The sequence below is a fragment of the Cervus elaphus genome, chromosome 15 (genome assembly GCF_910594005.1).
Source record: "Cervus elaphus chromosome 15, mCerEla1.1, whole genome shotgun sequence".
NCBI classification, from domain to species: domain Eukaryota; kingdom Metazoa; phylum Chordata; class Mammalia; order Artiodactyla; family Cervidae; genus Cervus; species Cervus elaphus.
The window spans coordinates 43055001-43079169 of NC_057829.1; the positions used below are offsets into that span (position 1 = coordinate 43055001).

The following is a 24169-nucleotide window of genomic DNA, read 5'->3' on the forward strand; positions in this document are numbered from 1 at the left end:
TGGTTGGGATCTCACCAACTTCCTGGTTCTTAATGTCAAGCGGACAGTCCCATTTCATAACATAAGACTGAGCCCTGGGCATCTCCCATAGATGGCCCATGCCACAGTTCTTTGGGTTGACAAGACCTCCAAAAGCGGCCCAGGAGAGGGACAGGTAAATGAGGAGGTGAACAACTCGCCTTCTCTCCAGACTTCTGGGCCAAGATGGAAACCCCAGGGATCTCACCACAGAGCAGACTCTGGTACCCACGAGTCCCATCGGGACCCGACACCAAAGAGGCCGGGACAGAACAGCCCCACTGGGGGGACTCCAGAGGCACTCTCCATTCACTGGGGGAGCTGTGGTTCTCGCTTCCTTTCCTGAGTCTGAGAGGAGGCGCGGGGCAGCAGGCTTCTTCCTCGCTCTTTGGAGAGTTTTCCGTGGGGGCCGAGGCTGGGAGAAGCAAGGGGGGAGGGCACGGCGGGCTCGGGCACTCGGGCCCTCGGGCCCCTCATACGCTCTTCTCGCCCTCGCTCTGTTCCTTGCTGGGAGGGGTCTTGTCCTGGCTGCCGTCGGGGGGTGCCGGCTTGGCCACGGGGCTGGGGCTGCTGCTGGTGGACGGCAGGAGGTTGGCTGACTGCAGGACGGCCTCCGAGTGCTCACGAGCCTTCATGCGCAGGGCGGCCACGCTGGCCGTGCGGTTAGTCTGGCAGCCGTAGGTGGGGAGGAAGGAAAGTCCCATGGGGTCGGGGACACAGCACGAGCACAAGGGGCCCCCTGGAAGAAGGAAGAACAACAGGCTGCCATCACTGTCCACATTTCAGTCTCTCAGACCTAGGGATGGGGGCAAGGGCTTGATTGATGCTGTTTATTTCCAAACACTTTAGGGACAGCTGACAAGAGCTCAGGACCCCAAAGATGCACAAGTCAAGAGATCCAATTGATAGTACAAGGGATTACCACCAGAGCATCGGGGAGAACCGACCCTTCTCGGTTCCCTTACCAACAGGCTGTGTGGCCTTAGGCTAGTATCTTGACTTCTCTGAGCCTGGGCTTGTCCTTCTATGAAATGAAATGATCCCCACCTCACAGGATCATTATGAGGATCCAATAAAGTAATGCCACACTCTCCAAACTATGTGCCAAAGCATCTGCAAGAACTCACAAGGGCCCTGCAGGGATATTTTAAATTTTCAAGGGCGGGCGGAAGCCAGCCACATCTATCAGATGCCATGCGAGCTGCTGCACAAGGGAGCTCATGGCTTCAACGGGAGATCTCGCTGCACTCCTTTCAAGGATGTCGTATTTCCATGCAGTCAGATTTTACAAACACCACACAAATAATCCACACAGAACATGAAATGAGGAGCGATGGCATCCAATGTGATTCCAAGTTTAGAGAAGTCATGCAGAGCTCACTGATGTACTTCCAATTAGAAAGTAATGGTAGCTCTTTAAGAATAAAAGAAAACTATTATTTTTCATTCAATTTACATGTGTTATTTTCAAATGACTACTAAGCTTTTGGGACAGAAACACTTACTGAGTTGCTTGGACCCAACCGTCTAATGAACAGAACAGTAGGTATTTTTTATAGCCCAAGAGAGACATGAAACATTAACCTGAGGTTCAAGGGGCACTCAGGGCACCGTGAACTAAAGTTTGAGAAGTTCTGAAGGTCTTGGTTTGGAAAGGACTCAGTACAGGTTCAAAGTGTGGAATGGGGCTTAGGAACAATTGTCTGGCCCCAAGGCTGCTGGCCAGCACTGCATGAACCTCTCCAGGCCCAGGGCTGGAGGAGACCTTTCTTTTCACGTGTCACCCTCAACTGTGCAGTTATCCAATGGCTGTCTCATGAGCACCTGGCACTGTTCTTGACCCTAGTGACCACTCAGCAGGAATAAGGCAGCAAGATCCCTGGCATCATGGAGCACAGTTCCAGTGCAGAGGTACAGTGTAGCCCAGGCATGCTTCATGTGAAGGCAGGCAGCGGTGAGTGCTATTTGAATGAATGGAGTGTGATGGAGTGAATGGAGTGTGATGCTTGGTAGATAGCTGGGTGCAATGTCAAAGAAACAGGGACAGGAACACCCAGGAGAGAAGACCAGAGCAATGGCACTGAAGTGGGGACAGAAGTCACCTGCAATAGGTATTCAGAGTGACCAAAGCCAGGGGCTGCGGGGGAGGAGGACAGCCAAGGAGTCAAGGAGTCACCAGGGCCAGGCAGGACGCAGGGAGAGGAAGCTTCAGCAGACTTGAGTCAAGTGTCTGGAGCGTAACTTCCTTGAGGAGAGGATGGGGAGGCTGCTGCGATGATGCAGCCCCAGCTGATGGCGGTCTTAGCTCAAGGTGACTAGAGGGGAGGTGGTGAGAGATGGCCAGATTCTGGATTTATGCTCAAGGCGAGCACCTATGCACATTGCTCACAGCCTATAGGTGGAGGGTGATGGAAAAAAGAATTCACAGATGACCCCTGGATTTGAATGAATGAATGGAGGTGCCATTTCCAAGATGGGGACCAACAGAGAGAAAGGGGTGTTTGTGTGTGTGTGGGGGCGGGGGAGGACATGGAGAGTCTAGCTATGGAATCCTGAGGTCCTAATGTCCATCCAAGCTCTTTGAACACAGCTGAACCATGCTGGCACCTCCACGAGGGCAGGTGTGCAGGCAGGAGTCACACAGACCTGCATCCAGACTGGGTGGGTAGACTCAGCTGCCGGCATGACATGATTTGAGAGATTTCCTGAGCCTCTGGACAGGTCAGATGGTGCCCCCCCACCCACCCACCCACCACATTTGTTTCTTGCAGGAGATGAGCATTGAGTATCACCACAGCCTCTGCCCCAGCCAGTCTGGGCCAGCTCCAGAGACTATCCAACTAGGGGAGCAGGAGATGGGGCACTGAGGCCCTGCCAAGGACATGGGAGTCAGAGCCTGTCCCTGAGGCCTGAGACCTAGGAGGGAGCAGCAAAGCCAGCCCCTCTAGGTTCCACCCACCCCTTGGCTCTTCTAAAAGGGCTCACCAGCTTTGGAAGAAGTAGCATTGCAAATAGGGAGTAGCTTTGGACCAAAATCCTTATCTGTTGAATGTAATCGAAATTCCTCCCTGTGGTCTTCAAGACCTTGAGTGCTGGGGCCCCCACTGCCCTCTCCTCGTCCTTGTCATATGCTATCCAGGCTTCCTTACAGATGTTCAAATCACCGTCACGGTGAAGCCCTACACGGGAGCTGCGCTCACTGGAGCAAGCCCTTGTATGTACCAGCACCGCAGTTCTAAGCACACAGTGACTTTGCGCATCTCAGCTTTGGAACAATCCTAGGCAGTAGGCTCTATCCCCTTTTGCAGATGAGGGAGCTGAGGTGAAATAACAAGTGGCAGAGCTGGACCTCACACTAGGCAGAGGACTGGCTCCTTAACAACTATGTCCCTCTGTCTGGAGAGAGGACACACTCTTTCCTCTACCCTGGACCCTTCATCAGGCTCAGCCTGGGAGTGAAGAGATCTTTCCTCTGACTCGGGGCTCTTGTCTCTTTTTAGGGCTCCATTTGACCACCATGTCCTCGGGGAGCCCCTTGGGACCTCCCATCCAAAGCAGGTTCCCGGGTTATATGCTCTATCAGAGCCTCATGCTCATGTCTTCACAGCACTGGCCACAAATAGTAGGTGGGTCATTAATGGTTTGTGACTGGTTTGCTCTCCGTCTGCCCCACACACCCCCAAGGGGGCCTAAATCACTACTCTGTCCCCAACCCTCAGCACAGCACCTGGAAAGGGCCAGGCCCTTGAGAAATAGCTGTGGCAGGCAGGAGGGAGACAGGGAGGGCCACCCAGGCCTGACACCCACTTGTGGGATCAGCCTTCAGGAAGCAGCCTCAGCAGCACCAACCATGCCCGCAGCTGGGGCATCCCCAGCCTCCTTTCCCAGGGACAGGCTTCCCTGTACGGGAGTCAGGCTCCTTTCTCTCCCCGGAAGCACATTTGGGCATCTTTCTCTTCCTCTCCAAGCCTGCTCAGAAGCAAAAGGAAACTCACCCTTACCAGCACCCACTGTGGTCTCTTGTCATCATGCTGGCCGCCCTGAGGGGAGGGCAACACTCAGCCTCACATTCCAGGTAAGGAAACAAGGCTCCAGGAACTGCCCAGGTCCACTCACTTTATTACAGAAGGGGGCCTTCTCCTGCAGGTCGTCCCCTGCTCCTCAAGTATAATAGGAGGTTAAAATGCAGCCATCACTTCCTGCCTCAATTCTGATGGAGGGGCCGATACAGCAGGCAACAGATGGCAGGATGAGCATGAGAGGAATCACAAGTGCCCAGTTTACACACAGAACTCGGAGAGCCCGTTCCACAACTCGCACCCCTAGCTGGCTTTCGCCTGGACGCGTTTCCAGTGACAGCAAGAAGCAAACAAAAAGTTAAAGGGTTCAAATCCCACATCCCGCTGGTTCTGCCTCTCCCGCGTGCTCACAGCCAGCCACATACTGACAGCAGTCTGGCCTCTCTGAGGCCAGGGGTTGCGATCTTGGGTGGGAACAGCGCCTGTGCCCTGAGCCCAGGAGCCACCCCGAGGGCCAGGACTCACCCAGCAGGGGAAGTCTTCCTCCCCTCCAGATCCCTCCCGAGGGGAGCCAAGCGGGAAGAGAACAGAAGACAGAGCACAGTGAACCCTCTCAGCAATGGAAATCCTGATGATTTTCCTTTCTGTGCCTGCTTAGAGCTTTTCTCATTTTTCTACAATATCTGTGCATTTCTTTTAAACACATAAGTTTGATTTTAAATGAATGCTGAAAAGAAGGAAGACTGATATTAGACCCCCACCCTCAGCACATTTGGGGAGGGGCCACGAGAGGCTGGGGATCTGAGGGGAGCCGGGCTGGGGCTGTGGGCTGTGGGCTGTGGGGGACCCTCAAGGGGCCACAGTCCCCAGACCCAGGCCTGGGCAGCCAATCCCATGTCAGACAAGCCCCAGAGGGGCAGGCTCAGCATACGTGTCTTGGGCTGGTTCTCATCCCCAGCAAGGCCTTACTCTGATAAAGCATCAGAGAGGGCATTAATTAGGCTGTGACTCGGTGATGAGCACATCACCTGCAAGATGAAGGAGTGCCACTTGGACAAGACACAACCTCCTGGATCCACAGTCTACTCCTGCTAGTTCACACCTGCAACAAGCAAGTCCCCATTAAAGTTGCCAATAACTACATTCCTGGCCCACAAAACCCAGATTCAGAGGTGGAAGATGTAAGTTAACTCATGGAATGGAGGGAGGGAGAGAGTCTATGTGGCTTGCCTACTTCACTCCCCACACTAGACATGAGGAAACTGAGGACCAGATGAACCCAACGACTCTGGGAGACTCTGCTTATAAACTGTAAGGGCTATGCCTACGGCCTTTAAAAAAAAAAGGAAATTCCAACATAGGCTACAACATGGATGAACCTCAAGGACATTATATTAAGTGAACTAGGACAGTCAGAAGAAACACAAATTCTGCTTGATTCCATTTGTATGAGGTACCTAGTATAGTCACATTCATAGAGACAGGAAGTAGAATGGGGGTTGCCAGAGGCTGAGGGGATGGGAGTCAGGGGTGAGGTGTAATAGGTACACAGCTCAGTTTGGAAAGATGACAGAGTTCTGTAGATGGATGGTGATGATGGTTGTACAATAATAAGGACATATTTAACACTCCTGAACTACACACTTAGACATGGTTAAGATAGAAATTTTATCATATGTGTATTTCACCACAATCAAAAATAAATTCTTCAAAACAAAACTGTAAGAGCCAAGGGAAAGTGAGGTCAAGGTCCTCAAGAAGATGAAGACTGCTCAAGACTGGGACTCCTTATTGCTCCTCCAGTGGGTGAGGACCCCCAAAGTGTCTCAGGCCACCCCCACACACATATCCATGAGCAGCACCCTCAACCCACCCAACCCACCACATCTCTGGCCGAGGAAGCATCATGAGGTGTGTACACCTCCCTTGAGCCCTTTCTCTGTCCCCTGACTATACAGTACTGGTCAGATGGGGATTCCCAAAGCAGGACATCAGACCCTGAGAGACGTACCCAGGTCAACAAAAGTTTTTGGCATGAAGCCTGTGACAGATGTCTCCCTCTTTCCTCACCAACACCCCAAGTCTGAACAGCAACTGAGTGTCTATCAAAGGGGGGCGATGCTCTTTGTGAAGTGAAAGTCGCTCAGTCCTGTCTGACTCTTTGTGACCCCATGGACTATATAGTTCATGGAATTCTCCAGGCCAGAATACCAGAGTGGGTAGCCTTTCCCTTCTCCAGGGCATCTTCCCAATCCAGGGATCAAACCCAGGTCTCCCACATTGCAGGCAGAGTCTTTACCAGCTGAGCCACAAGGGTTGCTCTTTGGTGAAGACATAAATGTCTGAAAGCCACATGGAGGAATGCTAAAAAAATGAACCACTGGGAATCGCCTCCTCTCTGCTCTGCCCTGCCCTCCCTGGATGAGAACATGGAAGACATACCGATACAGAAGGCAGATACAGACAAGACCAAGAGAAGCCGTCTGAACAACAGACAAGCTCAAAGGCAAACACAGAAACAAATCTAATGCAATGATATTTATCAGGGAAATGGGTAAAGTCTGTGTTCTGTGCCCAAAGATCCAACTCTCAAGAGGAGGATGTATCTCAGCAGTAGAGCATGTGGTCGGTATGACTTCACAGTAAGTTCACTGTGACACCATATGGTTGTGGGTTGCCTTAACAGAGGCAAAACCTGCAGAAAAAAGGGAGGGTAAAGTCACAGTCAGACCATCAGGCCAGAGGGAGGGAGTTGTGGGGAGGAGTGAAAAGTAAAAGAAAAGGGGCCATTTAGGCACAGTGGATACTAGGTAACTGCCTCTCCCTGGTTTAGGGTATAGCAGAAGCAGTAGATGGAGGGAGAGAAAGAGGGGTTTCCTTTTCTTTACCATCAGTGTATATGGTGGTCTCTCTCTGGGGGTGATGGGTTTCTGGTCATGGGACACTGAAGCCCCCTTGACAGGATGTTGTAGACAGTCTTCAGGCACACAATGAGCTAACAGACACATTTTTAAATCCCTTTCAACAAAAAATGACTGGTTTTAGAATGGGATGTGAATTATAAAGCTATGTCTTCCTTCCAACTTAAACATGCTTTCAGAATTTCAACTGATTTCAATTGAACTTAAATTGTCCAAAAACCAGCATCTCCCTTAACTCCCATAACCACTTTTTAACACAGGGGGAAAATGATTTCTACAAATAGGATCCTTTTAGACCTAACTCTTGATTTCTCCATGATTTCACAGTACCAATAGTAATATGAGATTTCTCCAAGTGTTCTCCTGCCCGAACAACTTCATCAACCTGGAGCACTGTTGACAACAGAAAGAGCAAAATATGAATGCACCCTTTGCAATGCTCAAGGCAGCAGATAAACCCATGGTTACCAAGTGAAAACCCAGATTCCAAAACACATGCATTTTGCCCACAAAAAGTAGGCTCAAGGCCCTCACCACATACTTGAAGACTTCCAAATGCATGGCTAACATAACTTTTCTGTCTTAGAAGGTTGCCACAAGCTAGAAAGCAATGAGACTGTTAATAGCAGAAACACTGATGGGTAATACTGAGATAAAAGACAAAAAATTTATAAAACAGCCAAAAAATTCAACATGCACAGTAACCTGGAGCCATTTAGTACAAGGCAAGCAAAGTGGCAAGCTTTAGAATGGCCTGAAGCTGCCGGTCCCTGGCCACAGGAACCACCGCAAGAGACAATGTTTGAAAGGGCTTTGAAAACCACACCAAGTCTGTGTCTGCTAGTGATGGGGTGACGCGGAGTCAGCCATGAAAGAGACTGTCCTCTTTACTATGTCAGGGTGGTAGCAGATACTTTCGCAACTATCTACACCAAAACCGAGTCATATTTATCAACATCCTATAAAATGAGAATGGTGACAGGACACCTCTGGGGTCTGAAAGCCAGATGCAGCCTGCAAAGGAGGAGGAAACAGGCTTTGAAGTTTGACTCCTGGTTCCACCGTTAACTGGTCATGGGACTTCACACCATCTTTCCAAGCTCCAGCTTCTTCATCTATAAGAAGAGGTAATATATCTACCTCTATAAAGCACCCAGTACTAAGTCCTCCAACAATTATTATTTCCACGACCACACACAAAATAAAGGGCAAGAGTAAGTTCCAATGCACAGCTTGTTCTAGTTACCAGTTCAAATCAGTGACCAGCAAAAGTCTAGACTTGCTCTGAGCATCCCCGGGAGGACACACAGAATGAACAGTGAGATCCCCCTCCAGATGTGTGGCTGTGCTGTGAGCATCCTTCACCCTGCCTTACACAGTCCCTACATGGTTTTCACAGCTGTGTGGCTTCCTTGATGAGCCCTGTTCCCATCATATCAAAAAGCAGAATAACTTATTCTGCCACTAGAATCTTGAGGAGTAAGCCAACAAACTTTAAAAGTCTCATCTTTTCATGTCTGGATTTCCATACTTGGGGCTCTAGTTTTCTTTTGTTTTTTTATCTGTCAAAAAGCTAAAATCACGAGTGGTCTAAAAATTAAATTAGTTACAAAGGAAGTCATTCCCGTGCGGCAGTAGCAACAAAAAATTATGAAGAAACTAACCACCCAATTCTAGACAATTGACTGAATAAATTATAATCACCTTATTGAATGCACTAAAGCTATGACAAAATTATATTGTAAGAGGACATTTGGTGCAAAAATATAGTAATAGTAAAATATTAAATTTTAAAAGTAGGTTAAAAAACAGTAAGTCAAAATTATCCCATTATGTGTGTGTGTGAATATGTATATATATATCTGTATATACACAATAGTACATATATACATCGTACATATGTGTATATGCACACGTACAACCATATACCATATCAATATATGATCACAGGTATATATAGTAAATAATACTATTTAGAAATAGAAAATATTTATAAACTTAAACATTGATTTTTTAATTCTAAATAAGTTTTAAAATACATAAATTTATTGGAGATACATATTTATAAATGGGAAGGAAACAAATGTACCAATCACAAATATTCCTCATGGTTGATTCTGGATTCTAAGATAAGCTTTATATTTTTCTTTGTGTTTTGTTGTATCTTCCACTTTTTCTGACCAAGTATTACTCTCACAATAAGTGTGTCTTTCTCGTGACTCGTGATTCCCCATCTCCTTTCATTCCAATGATGGGAGAGATGCTCTCCTTTAGAAGAGAGTTCCACTGAGGTTTCTAAGGAGTAAGAACTGTGTCCTCAGCACCTGGCTGAGACTCCATGACTGCTAATGGCCTCAGTCTGCACTGGAGCTATTGACTGGCAAACATGGACCTAAGGACTGGCCGTGGAGGACCCACCAGGAACATTTCATCGATTTCCTGTTTGGTGGGGATCGAAGTCAGTGATCCCTTGCAGGGGATGCAACCCAACCTGCCAGCCAGCAAAGCCCCTACAAGGCCAGGACTTCTTCCCTCTCACCTACCACAAGTGCCATCACCCAAGCCTGTGCAAGAGCCTCCCGCTCCCCAAATGCAGACTGAAAATTATTTTGTTTGGAGAACTTACTACCTCCTCGACACTAAATTAAAACGCACAATTAGATTTCCATTAAGTTACAGCAAATTCTGCTGAATTGATTTAATCGGCCTACATTCCTATATGACATCATGCTTTAAAGGCTTGGCCTGAACATAAATACTTAATGTAATAAATACAGTCTGAAGTATTTGATCTCCTCGGCAGTTTAATTGATCTACTACAGAGACTGACAGGAAAATTTAAGTTAGTTCTGTCTCGTCTTTGCCAATAGCACATTTTCATCATATAAAGGCACAAGAACGACAATTTCGGTTACAAGTAGAGCTCTTGCACACCGATTTTTTGCTAAATGGTCATGTTAAGGGTAAGAATATTGAGCAAGTAAGTGCGTAAGTGGATTTATAAAACTTTTCATATACATACAGTTCATTTCTTTTTTGCTTCATAGCAAAATAGAATAAACATGTTCTGTGATTCCTAATACCAGTTCCTTACAGTTTGCAAGGAGTGTGGGGGTAACAATGTTGGCAGACACCTATAATATTTAAGCAGAGACTATTCAATGCCGTGGCTAACTGTGTTCACCTATAAACAAATATACAACAGGGTCCAATTCACTCCCAGGTGATTTCTATCACAGAACTCCCAAACTGCTTTCTCCCATCTCTGTGTTACGGTTTTTATTGCTTCTTTAACAGGAGTTGTGTTTATTTTTGTACCCACCTCACCTCCCAAATTTGCAGGGTAAGAGCCTTCACCTATCCTCACCCCACAGCCCTGATTCTAGAGCTAAAATGTCCATTCTGGATACAAAGAAAACACTCTATTATATTTGGGGGTGGGAGGAAGGAAGGGGAAGTCTATCTTTCCTGATCTAGGGAGCATATTTTGATTCCTCAAAGTTGCCATCTCCCAGGTCCTAATCTTCCTCAATACCCCATGAAAAGAAAACCTATGGTCACCACAAAGCCACCCAACCTGATTAATGCCAAAATCCCCAGGTTCATTTGGCAGGTTACCCTGGGGTGGTTTAGTTGCTAAGTCGTGTCTGACTCTTGCGACCCCATGGACTGTAGCCTGCCAGGCTCCTCTGTCCATGGGATTCTCCAGGAAAGAACACTGGAGTGGATAGCTATTTCCTTCTCCAGGGAATCTTCCTGACCCAGCAACTGAACCCAGGTCTCCTGCACTGCAGGCAGATTCTTTACCAATGGAGCTACAAGGGAAGCCCCTACCCTGGGGGAGTAGACGCTAAATCCCTCCCCATCAGTCCCATGTGTGCATGCACTGTCCCGATATTTGTTTATTCACTCAGCAAATGCTCTCTGATGGGAGTCAGCTCAACCAACCATTCCTTATGCTGTGACCCAGTCTGGGGCCAGGATCAATGTCCTGTTTCTGCTTAGATGCCTTTGAGGGAGCAAGCAAAAGATGACAGCACCCAGATCCAAGAACCCTGCTCATCAGGGGAGCAACAGGGACACACACTCTAGGTGATCTGATGCCAGTGAGTGCCACCCTCCCTCCTTCCAGCAGCCCCCTGCTGCCTCTGGGCATAAGCCAGGAGCCCTCTGCTCAGCTCTGCACTCCAGGGCCCCATTGATTAGCAGGAAGGGCAAACCCATCAGCACCCATAGGAAATGGCTTCTGGAAAGTGAGTTGCAGTTTTTAAAGCCAGAGAATGACAGCAGGGGCCTGTAAAAGGAACAGAATCAATATAGGGTGTGGGGAACTGGACAATGGGACACTTGGGTCCCTGGCCTGTCTTACCTCTGGCAGACACACTATGTGACCTTGGGCAGTCCTATCCACCTCTGAGCCTCAGTTTCTCCTACTGTATCCTGGAGAAGTGGTGGTAACATACTCATCAAGGAGATTCCTTCCAAATGTTAAGTGCTGGCATTCTTCACCCCTGTCTTCGTGACATCGGCTAGGCACAGAGGATCTAGGGCTGACCCAACCACATCCCACACGAGGACAGGTCATGCTCCAGCCCTCAGGTGCCCTGTTCCCCCAACACCTGCACCTTCAGAAGTAAGCCGGGGTCCTGCAAGGCTGTGCTGCTTTCCTGAAGCTGCACACACTGCGGACCTTAGGCCGGGAGCCTCTCCCATTGAGTGGTGAACTCTGCAGGAAGTGGGATCCTCTGCCCTAGTCAGACTTCACTACCTCCTACTCTGCACCAGCCTCTGTGTTAAGGGCAGAGGTGAATGCCTTGGAAGGATCTAGAGGTGATTCAGATAAGGACAGTGCCCTTAAAGCACTTATAGTCAGGACTGGGAAGTTAGGTGAGTTCAAAAACAAACCTCTCAGGACTTCCCTGGTGGTCCACTGGCTAAGACTTTGCACTCCCAATGCAGGGGGCCCAGGTCTGATCCCTGGTCAGAGAACTAGATCCCACACGCCACAACTAAATTCCCACATGCTACAACTAAAACCTGGTGAGGTCAAATAAATAAATAAATATTTGTTTAAATCCCAACTCACATCACAAGGCCAGAGTATCCTCAATACCTGTGCAGTCAGTCTCCACAGAGGGCCTTCGATGAACCACACTCCCAGTGTTCACACCTGTGTGCAATTCCCTCCACTTGTATCTGAGCTGGCTCTGTGAGCAGCTTCCATCAATAGAATTCAGCAGAAGTAACACTGTGCCTGTTCTGAATAGAAGTCTTTAACAAGACCTGGCATCTTCTGCATTTATAATCTCAGGATCCAACCACCATCCAACTCCCACCAAAGAGAGAGAGAGAAAGAAAGACAGGGCACTCTTAGCATCCCTGCCAGGGCACCAGGCACAGAGGCGTTGCCATCCTGCATGTATCAGCCCCAGCCACCATCTGACTGCAACCTCATGAGACGCTCTAGGTAAAAGCAGCAACAGAACCACCCGGCTGAGCCCAGCCCGTCCTAGGAATTGGGAGAGACAATAAAACAGCTGGGCAGTCTTGCTGCCGCTTTTATTATACTAAGTTGGGGGGTAAAGTAAAACAGTACTGAAAATCGGAATAGAGGTTATCAGGGGAAAAAGTTACGAGCCAATTTCTTCATGATCATAGACAAAAAAGCCCTAAAAAAAATATCAGCCAGTCCATCTATATATAAAAAGAATAACATGTCACCTCTAATTTGGGTTAATTCCAGGAATGCACAATTGGTTTAACATTAAACAATCAACCAATGCAATTTCCTGTATTAATATTTGAGAAAGAAAATTCCTGTGGTTGTCTGAACAGCAGCAGGAAAAAGTATTCCATGAAATTCAACATCCCTTCATATTCATGATATTTTAAGATAATAATTAAAATAAAACTCTTAGAAAACTAGGGCAAGAGAAAAATATCTTTACTTGATAAAGTGTAGGTTAAAAATAAAAAGGCAGACAGCAAACATGATGGTGAAACCTTCATGAGGTTGTGAGAGCTTTCCCCTGAGATCAAGAATAAGGGCAGAAAGCCAGTATCAGTCACAAAGACCAGCTATTGTATGATACGATTCCACTCAGTGAAATATCCACAGTGGCAATAACAGAATGTCCACAATCCATAGAGACAGAAATATTAGTGATAACATGGGGCAGGGAAGGTTGGGGGAAACGGTGACTGACTGCTAATAGGTCTGGGGTGATGAAAATTTTCTAAAGTCGATCGTATGATGGTTTCACAACTCTTGTCTATACAAAAAAATCACTGAGTTGTTCATTTTAATGGGTGCATTGCATGGTATGTGAATTGTATTTCGATAAAGCTGTTACTGAAAAAAAGAACAAGGCAAGGATGCCTATTATCACCACTTCTATTCAATACTTTACCAGAGGTTCTGGCCAGCACAGCTAGACAAGAAAAAGAGAAATAACTGCAGTCTGCCCTTCTGTATCCCCAGGTTTTACATCCTCAGATTCAACCAACCAATTGAAATCAACCCCCCAACTGGTTGAATACAGAGATGTGAAACCCTCAGATATAAAAGACCAACTATACTCATTATATTACAACATTTTCTATAAGGGACTCAAGGATGGGCAGGTTTCAGTATGGCAGGTGGGGAAGGTCACCCTGGAACCAATCCCTGTGGATACCCAAGGATAACTGTATAAGGTGGAAAGGGAGAGACATATTATTGTCGTTATCTACAGATGGTCTGATCGTGAACAGAGAATATAATAAAAAATTGACAACTAAACCTTATTACACGGATAACTCCCCCACATATGCTGAGTCAAAGGAACCAGGCATGAAAAACATATCCCATATGATTCTATTTATATGTATACACATGTACCATTCAAAAAAGTTCAGACTAGACAGTAGCGTTTCAGAATGCCTACTCAGGTGGCTGACAAAACCGCGTTACCATTGCAGTCAGCATAATGGTTTTTTTAGGGGCAAGAAAAGTGATATGAGAAGAATGGGGCATGGGGATTCAGGGGGCTTCTGGGGTCCAGGCAGAGTTCCAGAAGAAGGGTGGCACATGAGTGCTTAAAACTATTCAGTAAGTTCTAAATGCATATTTTCTGAATTTTCCTGATTATCATAGTTCATAACAAAATAATTTTAACTGCTTACTAAGATTGTGATTTTTCTTTAAAAATCACAACACAGAGGAAAAAGTGATTAAGAGAATTAGAGTGAAAACATTTCCAGGGGCTTGAAAGAGGAAGAGGCTGCCTCCAGCTCTGAGTTTAACCCTGCTGGGGAAACACTTATTGGCCAGTAAAGCCCTCCCAGTCTCAGACTCTGGACGCTTTACCTTGGCTTGGAAGCCCAAGGGCCAAGTTGGGAGGGCACATTCTGGGGTAACTATGGGGCTTTGTTCCCAGGAAGGACATGGCCAGACCCTTTCCCAGCACTGGATGCCCTGCCCCTCGCCTCTCACCTCTCTCCTCATCCTCACACATGTGATGCAGGCTCAGGACGGCTATGGAGCTAGGCTACAGGGTTGGGACCAGGTCTGGATGCCTCTGGGCTCCTCCCCACCTAAGCCTCACGTGGGACCAAGGCCTCACCTGGAGCAGGTGGAGAGGGGAACGTAAGAGGTCAGATCTCCTTCCTCAGCTCTGCTGCGGTTCTCTCAGCTTAGGCCTGACTCCAGGGGTCCATAGAAGACACGGAGAGTCCCCACAGACCTGCCTTGCCTCGCAGGCTGCCCATCCTCCCTCTGGTCCCCATCTTGTTGAGGACGGTCAGCTGTGATGCCCCGCCTAGCAAGGGAGAGTGGCTCCATGGCTAAGTTATGAAAGCTCTCCCCTGGCAGCTGTAAGGAGTTTCCACCTCACACCCAGCTCTCTGAATCACAGGTTAGATACAGCCAGGCTAAGTACACAAGAGAGAGGGCCTTCACCGATGGGGGCCCGTCCTGTGGCCAGCACTTCCCCGGAACAAACCCAAGCACTTCCCTCGGCCATTAATAACCTCCTCTGCATTAATGAATTGTGAACATAAGGCTGGCCATTAACACAGTGCAGGAAAACTCTTTGTATTGCAAAGGCTTTTTCTCTAGACACTCATTACTGATACGCAAACCCTGGCTTCATGGGGTAGGGTCCTGCTGCCTTTTTCTTTTCCAGTTTCCATAGGACATCCAATACAGAAATACACTGACTGCCTGCCTGGTCAGGATGGGCCCTGTCTGACCACCCCAGAATACAAAGCACATCACTGGCTGCATGAAACCCCAGGGAAGGAATGAGTGCCCTGACCAGCAAATCTTACCAGGGGTGGGAAGGAGCCACCATCACTGCCAAAAATCAGAACAATGGGGGTTACAGGAAATAGGTGAATGCCAGCAGTGATAAGGGCTTCCCATGTGGCACTAGTGGTAAAGAACCCACTTGCCAATGCAGGAGACACAAGAGACAAGGGGGTTTGAACCCTGGGTCGGGAAGATCCCCTGGAGGAGGGCATGGCAACCCACTCCAGTATTCTTGCCTGGAGAATCCCATGGACAGAGGAGCCTGGCAGGCTACAGTCCACAGGGTTGCAGAGTCGGACAGGACTGAAGCGACTTAGCACGTCTGCCTGGAAGTGATAACGTTCACAGAAATAGTAGACGCTTGGAAGAAAAGACGTTTTATTGGATCTTAGAAATATGAGTGGGACCCAGTGACTTGGAAATGAGAATGGAGGTATCTAGTTAATAACGATATTGTTAATTCACACCTCCCACTGGTCTAGAAGCCTCAGATATTCTAACTCACGCTCCCCCCATTTACTCCTATAAATTCAGTCCTATAATGTCAAGATCCCCAAATTTACAGATGAGGAAGCAGAGGTAGAGATTCCCAGTACTTTACTCAAGATGTACATGGCTAGGGACTTCCCTGGTGGCCCAGTAGTTAAGAATCTGCCTTCCAATGCAGGGGACACAGGTTTGATCCCTGGTTGGGAAACTTAAGATCTCACATGTCACAGGGTGACTAAGCCCACAAGCCACAACTAGAGAGCCTGCATGCCAAAACTAAGAGCCAACCCAGAAAAATAAATCAACTGATTAAAATAAATAAATAAATGTCAATAAAAATTAAAAGATTAACATGGCTAAAGAATGCAAGCATGAGGATTCTCACCAGGCAGGCCACCCAGAGCCGTTGCTTAAAGCTACTGCACTCATCAGCTGCTTGATAATTAAAGCAGAAAACTTTCACAAATGTGTGGTTTTCAACTGGCTCTATCACCAGTGGACAGTCTCCTGGCCCCTCTGTTGGACTCAGCCCAGTGCCCATCCAGGGGCCTGCCCAGCAGAGACTACAGGTTAGTCTGCCACACTTACACATATAGGCTCTCTGCTTAACCAGCCCACCCAGAGGGTTCATAATCTCCTGTCCTTCAAGGGAACCAACCCCACCTCTCATGCTTCCTGGACTCCTGATTGCTTGAACAGCCTTGCTGACCCATCTAGATACATCCCTCCATGAAAATCCCTCCACACACCCCAACGCTGAGCCTGCTGAATGGGTGTCCCCAGTGCTCCAACCCCAGAGCTGCCCCCCAGCCTGCTGGGGCCTGGCAGCAAGCAGGGCAGAGTCACCCAGCCCAGGACGTGGCAGGGGCAGGACTCCAGGAGGTCTCTGCCCTCAGCTCCTGGCCTGAGGCAAGTCCACCAAGCCAGCCCAGTGTGTGCCATGCCAGTTCTAAGTTGTGCAGATTTTCCAAAGCCAGGGTCCTTTCCAGCTTCATCTTGGTTTTCCCAGCTCTCCAGCTGCTTCTGAACCCCAGGACCCTACCCTCAACACGTCTCTCCATGCAATGAAAATGAGGGCCTCTAATTCCCTAAGAAAACTATAATCCAGAGTTTTCTGCTACTGACTTCTTAGTCTGGGTACTAAAGCTCTGCAAAGCAGCTGGGAGACCTGTTCCCTTTCATCTTTTCTGGACCACATTCCCCCTTAATAAAAAAATTAAAAGCAGAATCTAGATACACCCGGCATGTCCTAAGCCACAGTGAAAGAGCTGCCAGCACTCAGCCAGTCCACCCATTCATATTGGAGGCAGGGCTTGGGGACACCCCACAGCTCTGTGCTCTGGCACCCCCACCGAGCACAGTCCCTCTGTAACTAGCTCTCTGGATCCACTCCTGCTTGTCTTTTTCTCCTCCAGTGCCATCCACCCCGGGCGGAGATAGTCAATATTCCAAGAATGCTCTTGTTCTCAGAGCACATTCAAAGCCAGTGTTGCCAGGAAAGTGAGTTCAACAGTTACATAAAGGACCTAAGGATTTCAAGGACTAACTCCTAAAGCAACTCAGCACCCTATACCTTGCCAACCTCCAAGCTCCCCCACAAACATTCCTGGAAGCTCTCTCAATGTTCCCCAGGGAAAAACTTCACATCTGTCACAACACCACCTAGAATCAGAGGACCAAGACTTCCTACTCAGAGTCCCTCAACTTTATAGAGAATGCTCTGCAGGCAGTCAGCTCTGGAACCACTGGCCGGGGAGGGCTCCATGTGCATCCAGGGAATTGATCCTGCCCAGGCACTGGGAGCCCACATTCCCCTCACACTTAGGCTGGGCATTGGTGCATCTTTGGCTTGGATCCTCAGGCCCTGGTCTGGAGTCTTGGGAGTGACACCAAGAGTGCCATCCAGGGCAGGGTCAGCACAGTGCTGTCTTTGGTCCAGGGCTATATGATCCCACCAGGACCACAAAGTCTGGGGAAGGAGACATGAGCACTGATCTGAGTCCAGAAACTTAAATTCCCTTTGATTCTTTTCCTGTGGGTCATTTGCAAGTTGCCTCAGGCCTGGGGAGTGGGCTAGGATCTCTGGGCTGTGGTGCTCAGCTGACAGTGGTCCTGGTCTGTGGGTGAGTCCAGATTCCCCCACCAGGGCTCGTACCCAATGGACTCATAGCTGCTCTCACTTGCCAGGGAGAAGAGGTAGGGGGTGGGGTGGGGTGGGGTCCAAAGTCCCTACAAGCAGGTACCCACCCAAAGGAATGAATGAATACATTGTGTCTGGAGGAAAGAGCACATCAGGACCCATGGAGATCAGCCCTGATCTGAAAGGGGAGGCCTTGCTGATATAAATGACATGTGAGCAAGTGGTCTTCCTTCCTGGAACCTCAATTTCTTGTTTATGAAAAGAGGGATGGGCATGGAAGCCCAGATGTATACCTTCTAGCACCCACATGCATCAAGTTCCCAACATGAGGGCGCCCCCTTGTTGGCCAGAAGCCCCTGAGAAGCAGAGTTCGGGGCACCAGCCTTGCCAGCACCTGGATGCCCAGCCACTTGTGTGGGTGAACTCAGGAGAGGGCAGCTGGGTGACATCCCAGAGGTCCTGGCACTGAGCCAGGCCTAGAAAATTGGGATCGCTTCTCTCTTGGGTCCAGACTGGGCCATGCATTTAACTTCTGTAGCTCGAGGAATCTCCTGATAGAAGGAGACACTGGCTGTAAGAGTCTACAGGTCATAGGCCTCAAAGCAACGAACAGACGTTCCACAAAACAATCAAGGGTTGAACCCCAGGGCATCCAGAACCTGACTTTCAGGTACACACTTGTTACCCCAGGTCCGGAGGCAGAAGCAAGTCTGCCAAGCACATCTCCATGGACGGCCAAGCCCACCAGGACTGCAGCAAGGCTGTGCTGATCAGCTGACTTGGTGGAGACTTCTAGCTCAAAAAACCCCACAGCCGGGAGTGCCACCTCACAGGGTCGGGCACTTTTAGAATGCAAAAGTACCCAGCTAATACCAGCTGTTATCTCAGAGCCATCCCAGCCCCACTGACCTCTTGTGCAGCTCTAGAGTCTCCCTGATACATCACTGACTCCACTACCCTATGTGAGAATTAAATGGGCCAAATGCGAGACAGTTTTAAACAGTTCGTGGGGTTCTCACAGCTAGAATACTGGCGTGGTTTGCCATCCCCTCCTCCAGAAAGAAGAAAAGAGGCAGAGTACAGCAGAATTGATGCTTTTGAACCATGGTGATGAAGACTCTTGAGAGTCCCTTGGACAGCAAGGAGATCAAACCAGTCAATCTTAAAGGAAATCAATCCTGAAAACTCTTTGGAAGAACTGATGCTGAAGCTGAAGCTCCAGTACTCTGGCCACCTGATGCAAACAGCTGAGTGATTGGAAAAGACCCTGATGGTGGGAAAGATTGAAAGCAGGAGAAATGGGTGACAGAGAATGAGGTGGTTGGATGGCATCACCAATTCATTTGATATGAACTTAGGCAAACTCTGGGAGAGAGTGAGAGACAGAGAAGCCTGGCATGCTGCAGTCCATGGGGTTGCGAAGAGTTGAACCTGACTTGGCAACTTAACAACTCCCACCACCAGGCAGAGCACAGAAAAGGTTTTCAATAATCACTCACTTCCCGCCTTTCCGACACAACTTAGCTTGCAGAGACTAACAAGCCAGCTGCTCAGAGAGACCAGATAGTAAGGGCCACGATGGGTAAGGGGTAAGGATGAGCAGCAAGAGGGGAACTTTGCCAGGGAGGGCAGAACTGAGGAGGAGCTATGACTACAGGAAGAAGAACTCAGAAAGCAGAGATGGGAGGGGTGGAGTAAAATTGTCCCCCACAGGAAGGCAGGCCGCAGGCTGGTCTGACCAAGGATGTGCCCATTTGGCCCAAAGAATTGGAAGCCACATTTAAAAGATGGGGTTATTCTAAACAGAAATCTGGATTTCTAGCTTCTCCTGAAATTTCAGTTGTTCTGGCAATGTTGGTTCCATATATCCATTTGCCTACCAGGGGCTGACCTGAATGGCAGTTGACACTTGAGTGGGCAAACGCTCCCCAGCCCACCCTCCACCCCCACCCAGTTCTGCTGAATCGCAAGGCACCCCTTAGCATGATCTTTGCATAACTGCTGACGGTAGAGAAGCATGCCTTTTCCCCACCCCTTGCTCAAAAGTGGGAGAAAGACGCACGGACTGAGAAGGTTGCGAGTTTCAAATGATCAAGAAGAGCTCATTTGTATCTGGGGGAGCGAAGGCAAAGCCTCACACACTCGCTTCGCTCACTGCCTGCCTCACTCTGTAAACGTGGAGGGTGCCACCTGCCCCAGCACACCTCGTGTCCCTGACTGTAGCCAGGAAGGCCTTCCAGTGAGGATGTCCAGGCTTCCCAAGCAAGTGTCACCACAAGGCACAAGGATGTGCCCTGGTTTTGTGTGCACACTGTGATTCCCATCACCTCTGCAGAGCCCTGCACACCCCAAGCCTTCCCCTCCACCAAAGGAAAGTCTGTTTCCAGCAAGGCAAGTTCAGAGCAGGCCCCAAGGGTGTACTGGGGTTGGGGGGAGTACCTACAAGCAGAGGAAGAAGAAGAGGATGACAGATACGCCTGTCCCTCCCCCCAGCCCTGCCTCCTCCTGATCCATGCTGTGTCCCCCTCTCACCACGGCCTTCGGCCTCTCCGTGGCAGGCAGGCAGTCTCCCCTGCTCCCTGCCGGCAGTCCGGGCCTCTCACCCTTCCTTCAGCCACCACGGGCCTCCGCCAGGGCCTCAGCTTGCCACAGATCCCCCAAAGGCTGTCCCAGCAAAGAAATGTGGGATTCACCTTCAACTCATGAGGCTGGAGTGGGGCAAGCAGAGAATGTTTATAAAATAGACAGTCATTCCCAGGAGCTGAGTTGGCCCTCACCGAAGCAGAGATGATTCAACAGACAGACACAGGATTGCTCCTCTGTCTGGGCAAGCTCCCTGAATGATACCTACATCCCACTGGTAATCTCTTTCCGGAACCTCCTTGTAATTGAGACCCCCACCTTCATTCTTAGCACCCTGTCAGTCTATTAGTCTGTGACTGTGTCCCAAGGCCACTCTGTAGAGGGCCTCTACGTGGCCCCTGGAGCTGAAGGAAGCACCAGGAGGGCATGGGATCCAGAGATGGATGGAGCTGAGTCTCAGCCTCCCGCACCAGGATTTGCCCAGCTGCCTGGACCACTCAGAAGTGGCTCCAGGCCTCAGGCCCCCACTTCCAACAGTGAAAAATCCCCCATGAGAGTGCAGTATCCAAGGCCTGCAAGCTCTGGCCCTGCACCTTATCTCTTGGCCCCATCCCGTGAGCACCCAACACGCGGGCCATTTACCGGACAAGCCTGGATCTCCTCCCTGCTGCCCTGCACGCCTGTTCCCTGCGCCTAGAACACCCTTCTCCCCTTCTCCCCTTCTCGCCCTTTAGGAGATTCTCCAGGGAGGCTCCATCATGCCCTCATTCTGACTCCAGAAACTACATTTGCAATGCAGATTGCCATATGTGTGTGTGTGTGTGTGTGTGAAGAACTTGCTGGAGGGAGACCCCCTTGAGGCCAGGAGACCCCAGACCCTAAAAGAGAACACAGGAAACACTCTAGGGGGAATCTCCCACTACTAAAAGGCTAGAGCCCACACCTGCACCTCCACCTCCCAGACCCACTGTGACAGACAAACCCCAACACTAACACTTGCTGCCCCACGCCCACTCTGGGGCCCAGCCCTGCTCCCGGCCAGTACAGCTGCCTGGCTTCCTCACAGAGTGGGTGTGGGGCCAAGAACTAAAAGATACTGGATGGACCCATTCATCCAGTGGGTTGCCCCAGAAACCCCCGACGGACAGTCCCATCAGAGTCCCTCTCTGTCGGCCTGACAAAAATGGCCCAGATGGTTTTCACCATTCAAACAATAGCAGCCTTTGAAAAGAAAGCAAATCTGAGAAGACCACAAGCTCTAACAGTTCAGATTGCTGACCTGGAGTAAGAAATAGCAACCCACTCCAGTATTCTTGCCTGGAAAATCCCAAGGACAGAGGAGTCTGGCGGGCTACAGTCCATGGGGTCGCAAAGAGTCAGATACGACTGAGCACGCATGCTGATCTCTGACATCAGGAGGCCCCGGGGAAGGCTGGTGGGTGAGCTGCATGCATGGAGACGGTCCTTGCAAGGTGGGACAACTGTCCACTGCAGGCCTCACCCATGAGCTGCAGGCTAGCACCTAACACTGGTCAACTTGAAGCGGGGAAAGGACAGGGTGGGATGAATTGAGAAAGTAGCATTGACATATATACGCTGCTGCTGCTGCTAAGTCACTTCAGTCACGTCCGACTCTGTGCGACCCCACAGACGGCAGCCCGCCAGGTAAAATAGGTACCCGGTGGAAAGCTGCTATGCAACCCAGGCATCTCAGCCTGGTGCTCTGTGATGACCTAGAAGGGTAGGGTATGAGGAGGGGAGGAGGCTCAAGAGGGAGGGGATATATGTATATATATATATATAATTATGACTGATTCGCATTGTTGTATGGCAAAAACCAACACAACACTGTAAAGCAATTTTCCTCCAATTAAAAAAATTTTTTTTCAATTAAAAAATAAAATAAAATCAGTACCAATGCAGTGGCTCCTTCTGAAACAGCCCCCTTCAGCCAGTCCTTTGGCCAGTGCACTTAAACTTAATGACATTCACCTGTATTCTCAAGACATCTAGAAATCAAACAAGACAGCATGTGTGCAAGAGGATGCTGTTTGCAACCCTGGCTGAGCCTGAAAGAAGGAGAAAAGGAGCTGCACCCGCCCCAGGTGCAAGGATGGGCCAGACCAAGAACAGTCTCCACGATCCCCGGGGAGGAGGTGAAGACCTGCAGAGTCCAGACTCACCTTTCAGGGAGGCGACGTGTGACAGGGCCTGGGCGTAGGTGGCCGTATTCAGGAGGGTTCCCGGCAAGCACGAGGGGAAGAACGGCCCTGTGGGACCCACAGTGCGTCCCAGGCTGGCAGAGAAAGAAAATCACAGGGTGAGTTCTCAACCCGGCATTCCCACCAGCCCCCGTACCCCAGGCCCGAGTTCAGCCAGCCTCACCTCTGCTGGGCCTCCAGGGCCTCCTTCTTGCTCCGGGCCTGGTCCCCCGGGGGCGGGGAGTTGAGGTTTCTCACCGGTGGAGGCGTCACCTCTGCCATGGGTTCCTTGGCTCCTGGCTCCTGGTCAGAGGCCCCTCTCTCCGTTTTCCTCCATTTGGCTCTTCGGTTCTGGAACCAAACCTGAGTCCGTGAAGGAAACACACATACACCCAGGGAAGGCAGAAAATCAGACAGAAGGAAGCAACCAGAATCTAAACCCAAATGCCTGCTCCCCGTGCCTGGGCCCATAGGCACCTAACAGCAGGTGTGTGGGAGCACAGCCTCCTCTCTCCAGAGATTTAGCAAAGCGATGCTCCCTGAATTGCAGCTTCAGACCCACAGGTGGGTCAGAAAACCAGTGTAGAAAATGTGACAGGCATTTTTAAGATTTTTTTTTTTAATGTGGACCATTTTTAAAGTCTCTAATGAATTTGTTATAACATTGCCTCTGTTTTATGTTTTGGTTTTTTGGCCTAGAGGCATGTGGGATCTTAGCTTCCTGATCAGGGATCAAACCCACATCCCCTTGCACTGGAAGGCAAAGTCTTAACCACTGGACCACCAGGGAAGGCATTTTTAAATGAGTATCAAATCACAGCAAGTATCCAACTGCACTGCCCAGAGTAAGGGTAAATGTACCCTCTTGTGGCAATTCTCAGTGCATGCAAGTTCATTTGTTTGATGTGAAATGTGTTTCCTATGGGGAGAAGGGGGGATTCATCATCAAAGCAGTTTGTAAAACACTGTCCTGCGGTTTCCTCATGCAAAATACTCATTCTCTCTTCCAGCAGGTTTGGCCTGAGTGTGTCTGGACTCATGCATGTAATTTAATCCTGACACATCATCACATCATGACAAGTACATCACTTGTGCACCCAGTAGGAACACTGATTCTGGAGTCGGCTCCGGCTTAGAATCCTGGATCCCAGTGACTCTAATTCAGAATCCACTGCCATCTTTTCAGGCAGGCGGCTCTTAACAGATAAGAAAACTAAACACAAAGTGTTTAACTTGTCCAAGATGATTCAAGTGCTATGTGGCAGATCCACAATTTGAAGCCCAGTGACTTAGCTGGGAACCATGATCCAAACTGTTTGGGAGTAATAATAGTGTGCCCCCACCCCCCCCCCCCCCCCGCAAGCATTGTTAGGAAAATGAACAGAGACGGATGAAGAACACCGAGCACAGTGCCTGGCACAGAGCAATTAATCACGCAGTGAACGTGGGCCAGTGTTATTATCTGCACCATCTTCAGGTTAGGAGGCAGCTTATGATTCACCTGCTCT

At 49.3% G+C, this 24169-nt stretch overlaps 1 protein-coding gene across 1 annotated transcript in view; it reads right to left on the minus strand.

Moving 5' to 3' along the window:
- Window positions 1–491: 491 nt before the first annotated feature.
- DRGX (dorsal root ganglia homeobox) overlaps window positions 492–24169 on the minus strand; it is a 30902-nt gene continuing 7224 nt past the window's right edge. The window contains exons 4-6 of the mRNA XM_043924971.1: window positions 22846–23024; window positions 22644–22756; window positions 492–757 (exon numbers count right to left, since the gene is read on the minus strand). Of these exons, the coding sequence (XP_043780906.1) occupies window positions 492–757; window positions 22644–22756; window positions 22846–23024 (558 nt within the window). The remainder of the gene's footprint in view (window positions 758–22643; window positions 22757–22845; window positions 23025–24169) is intronic.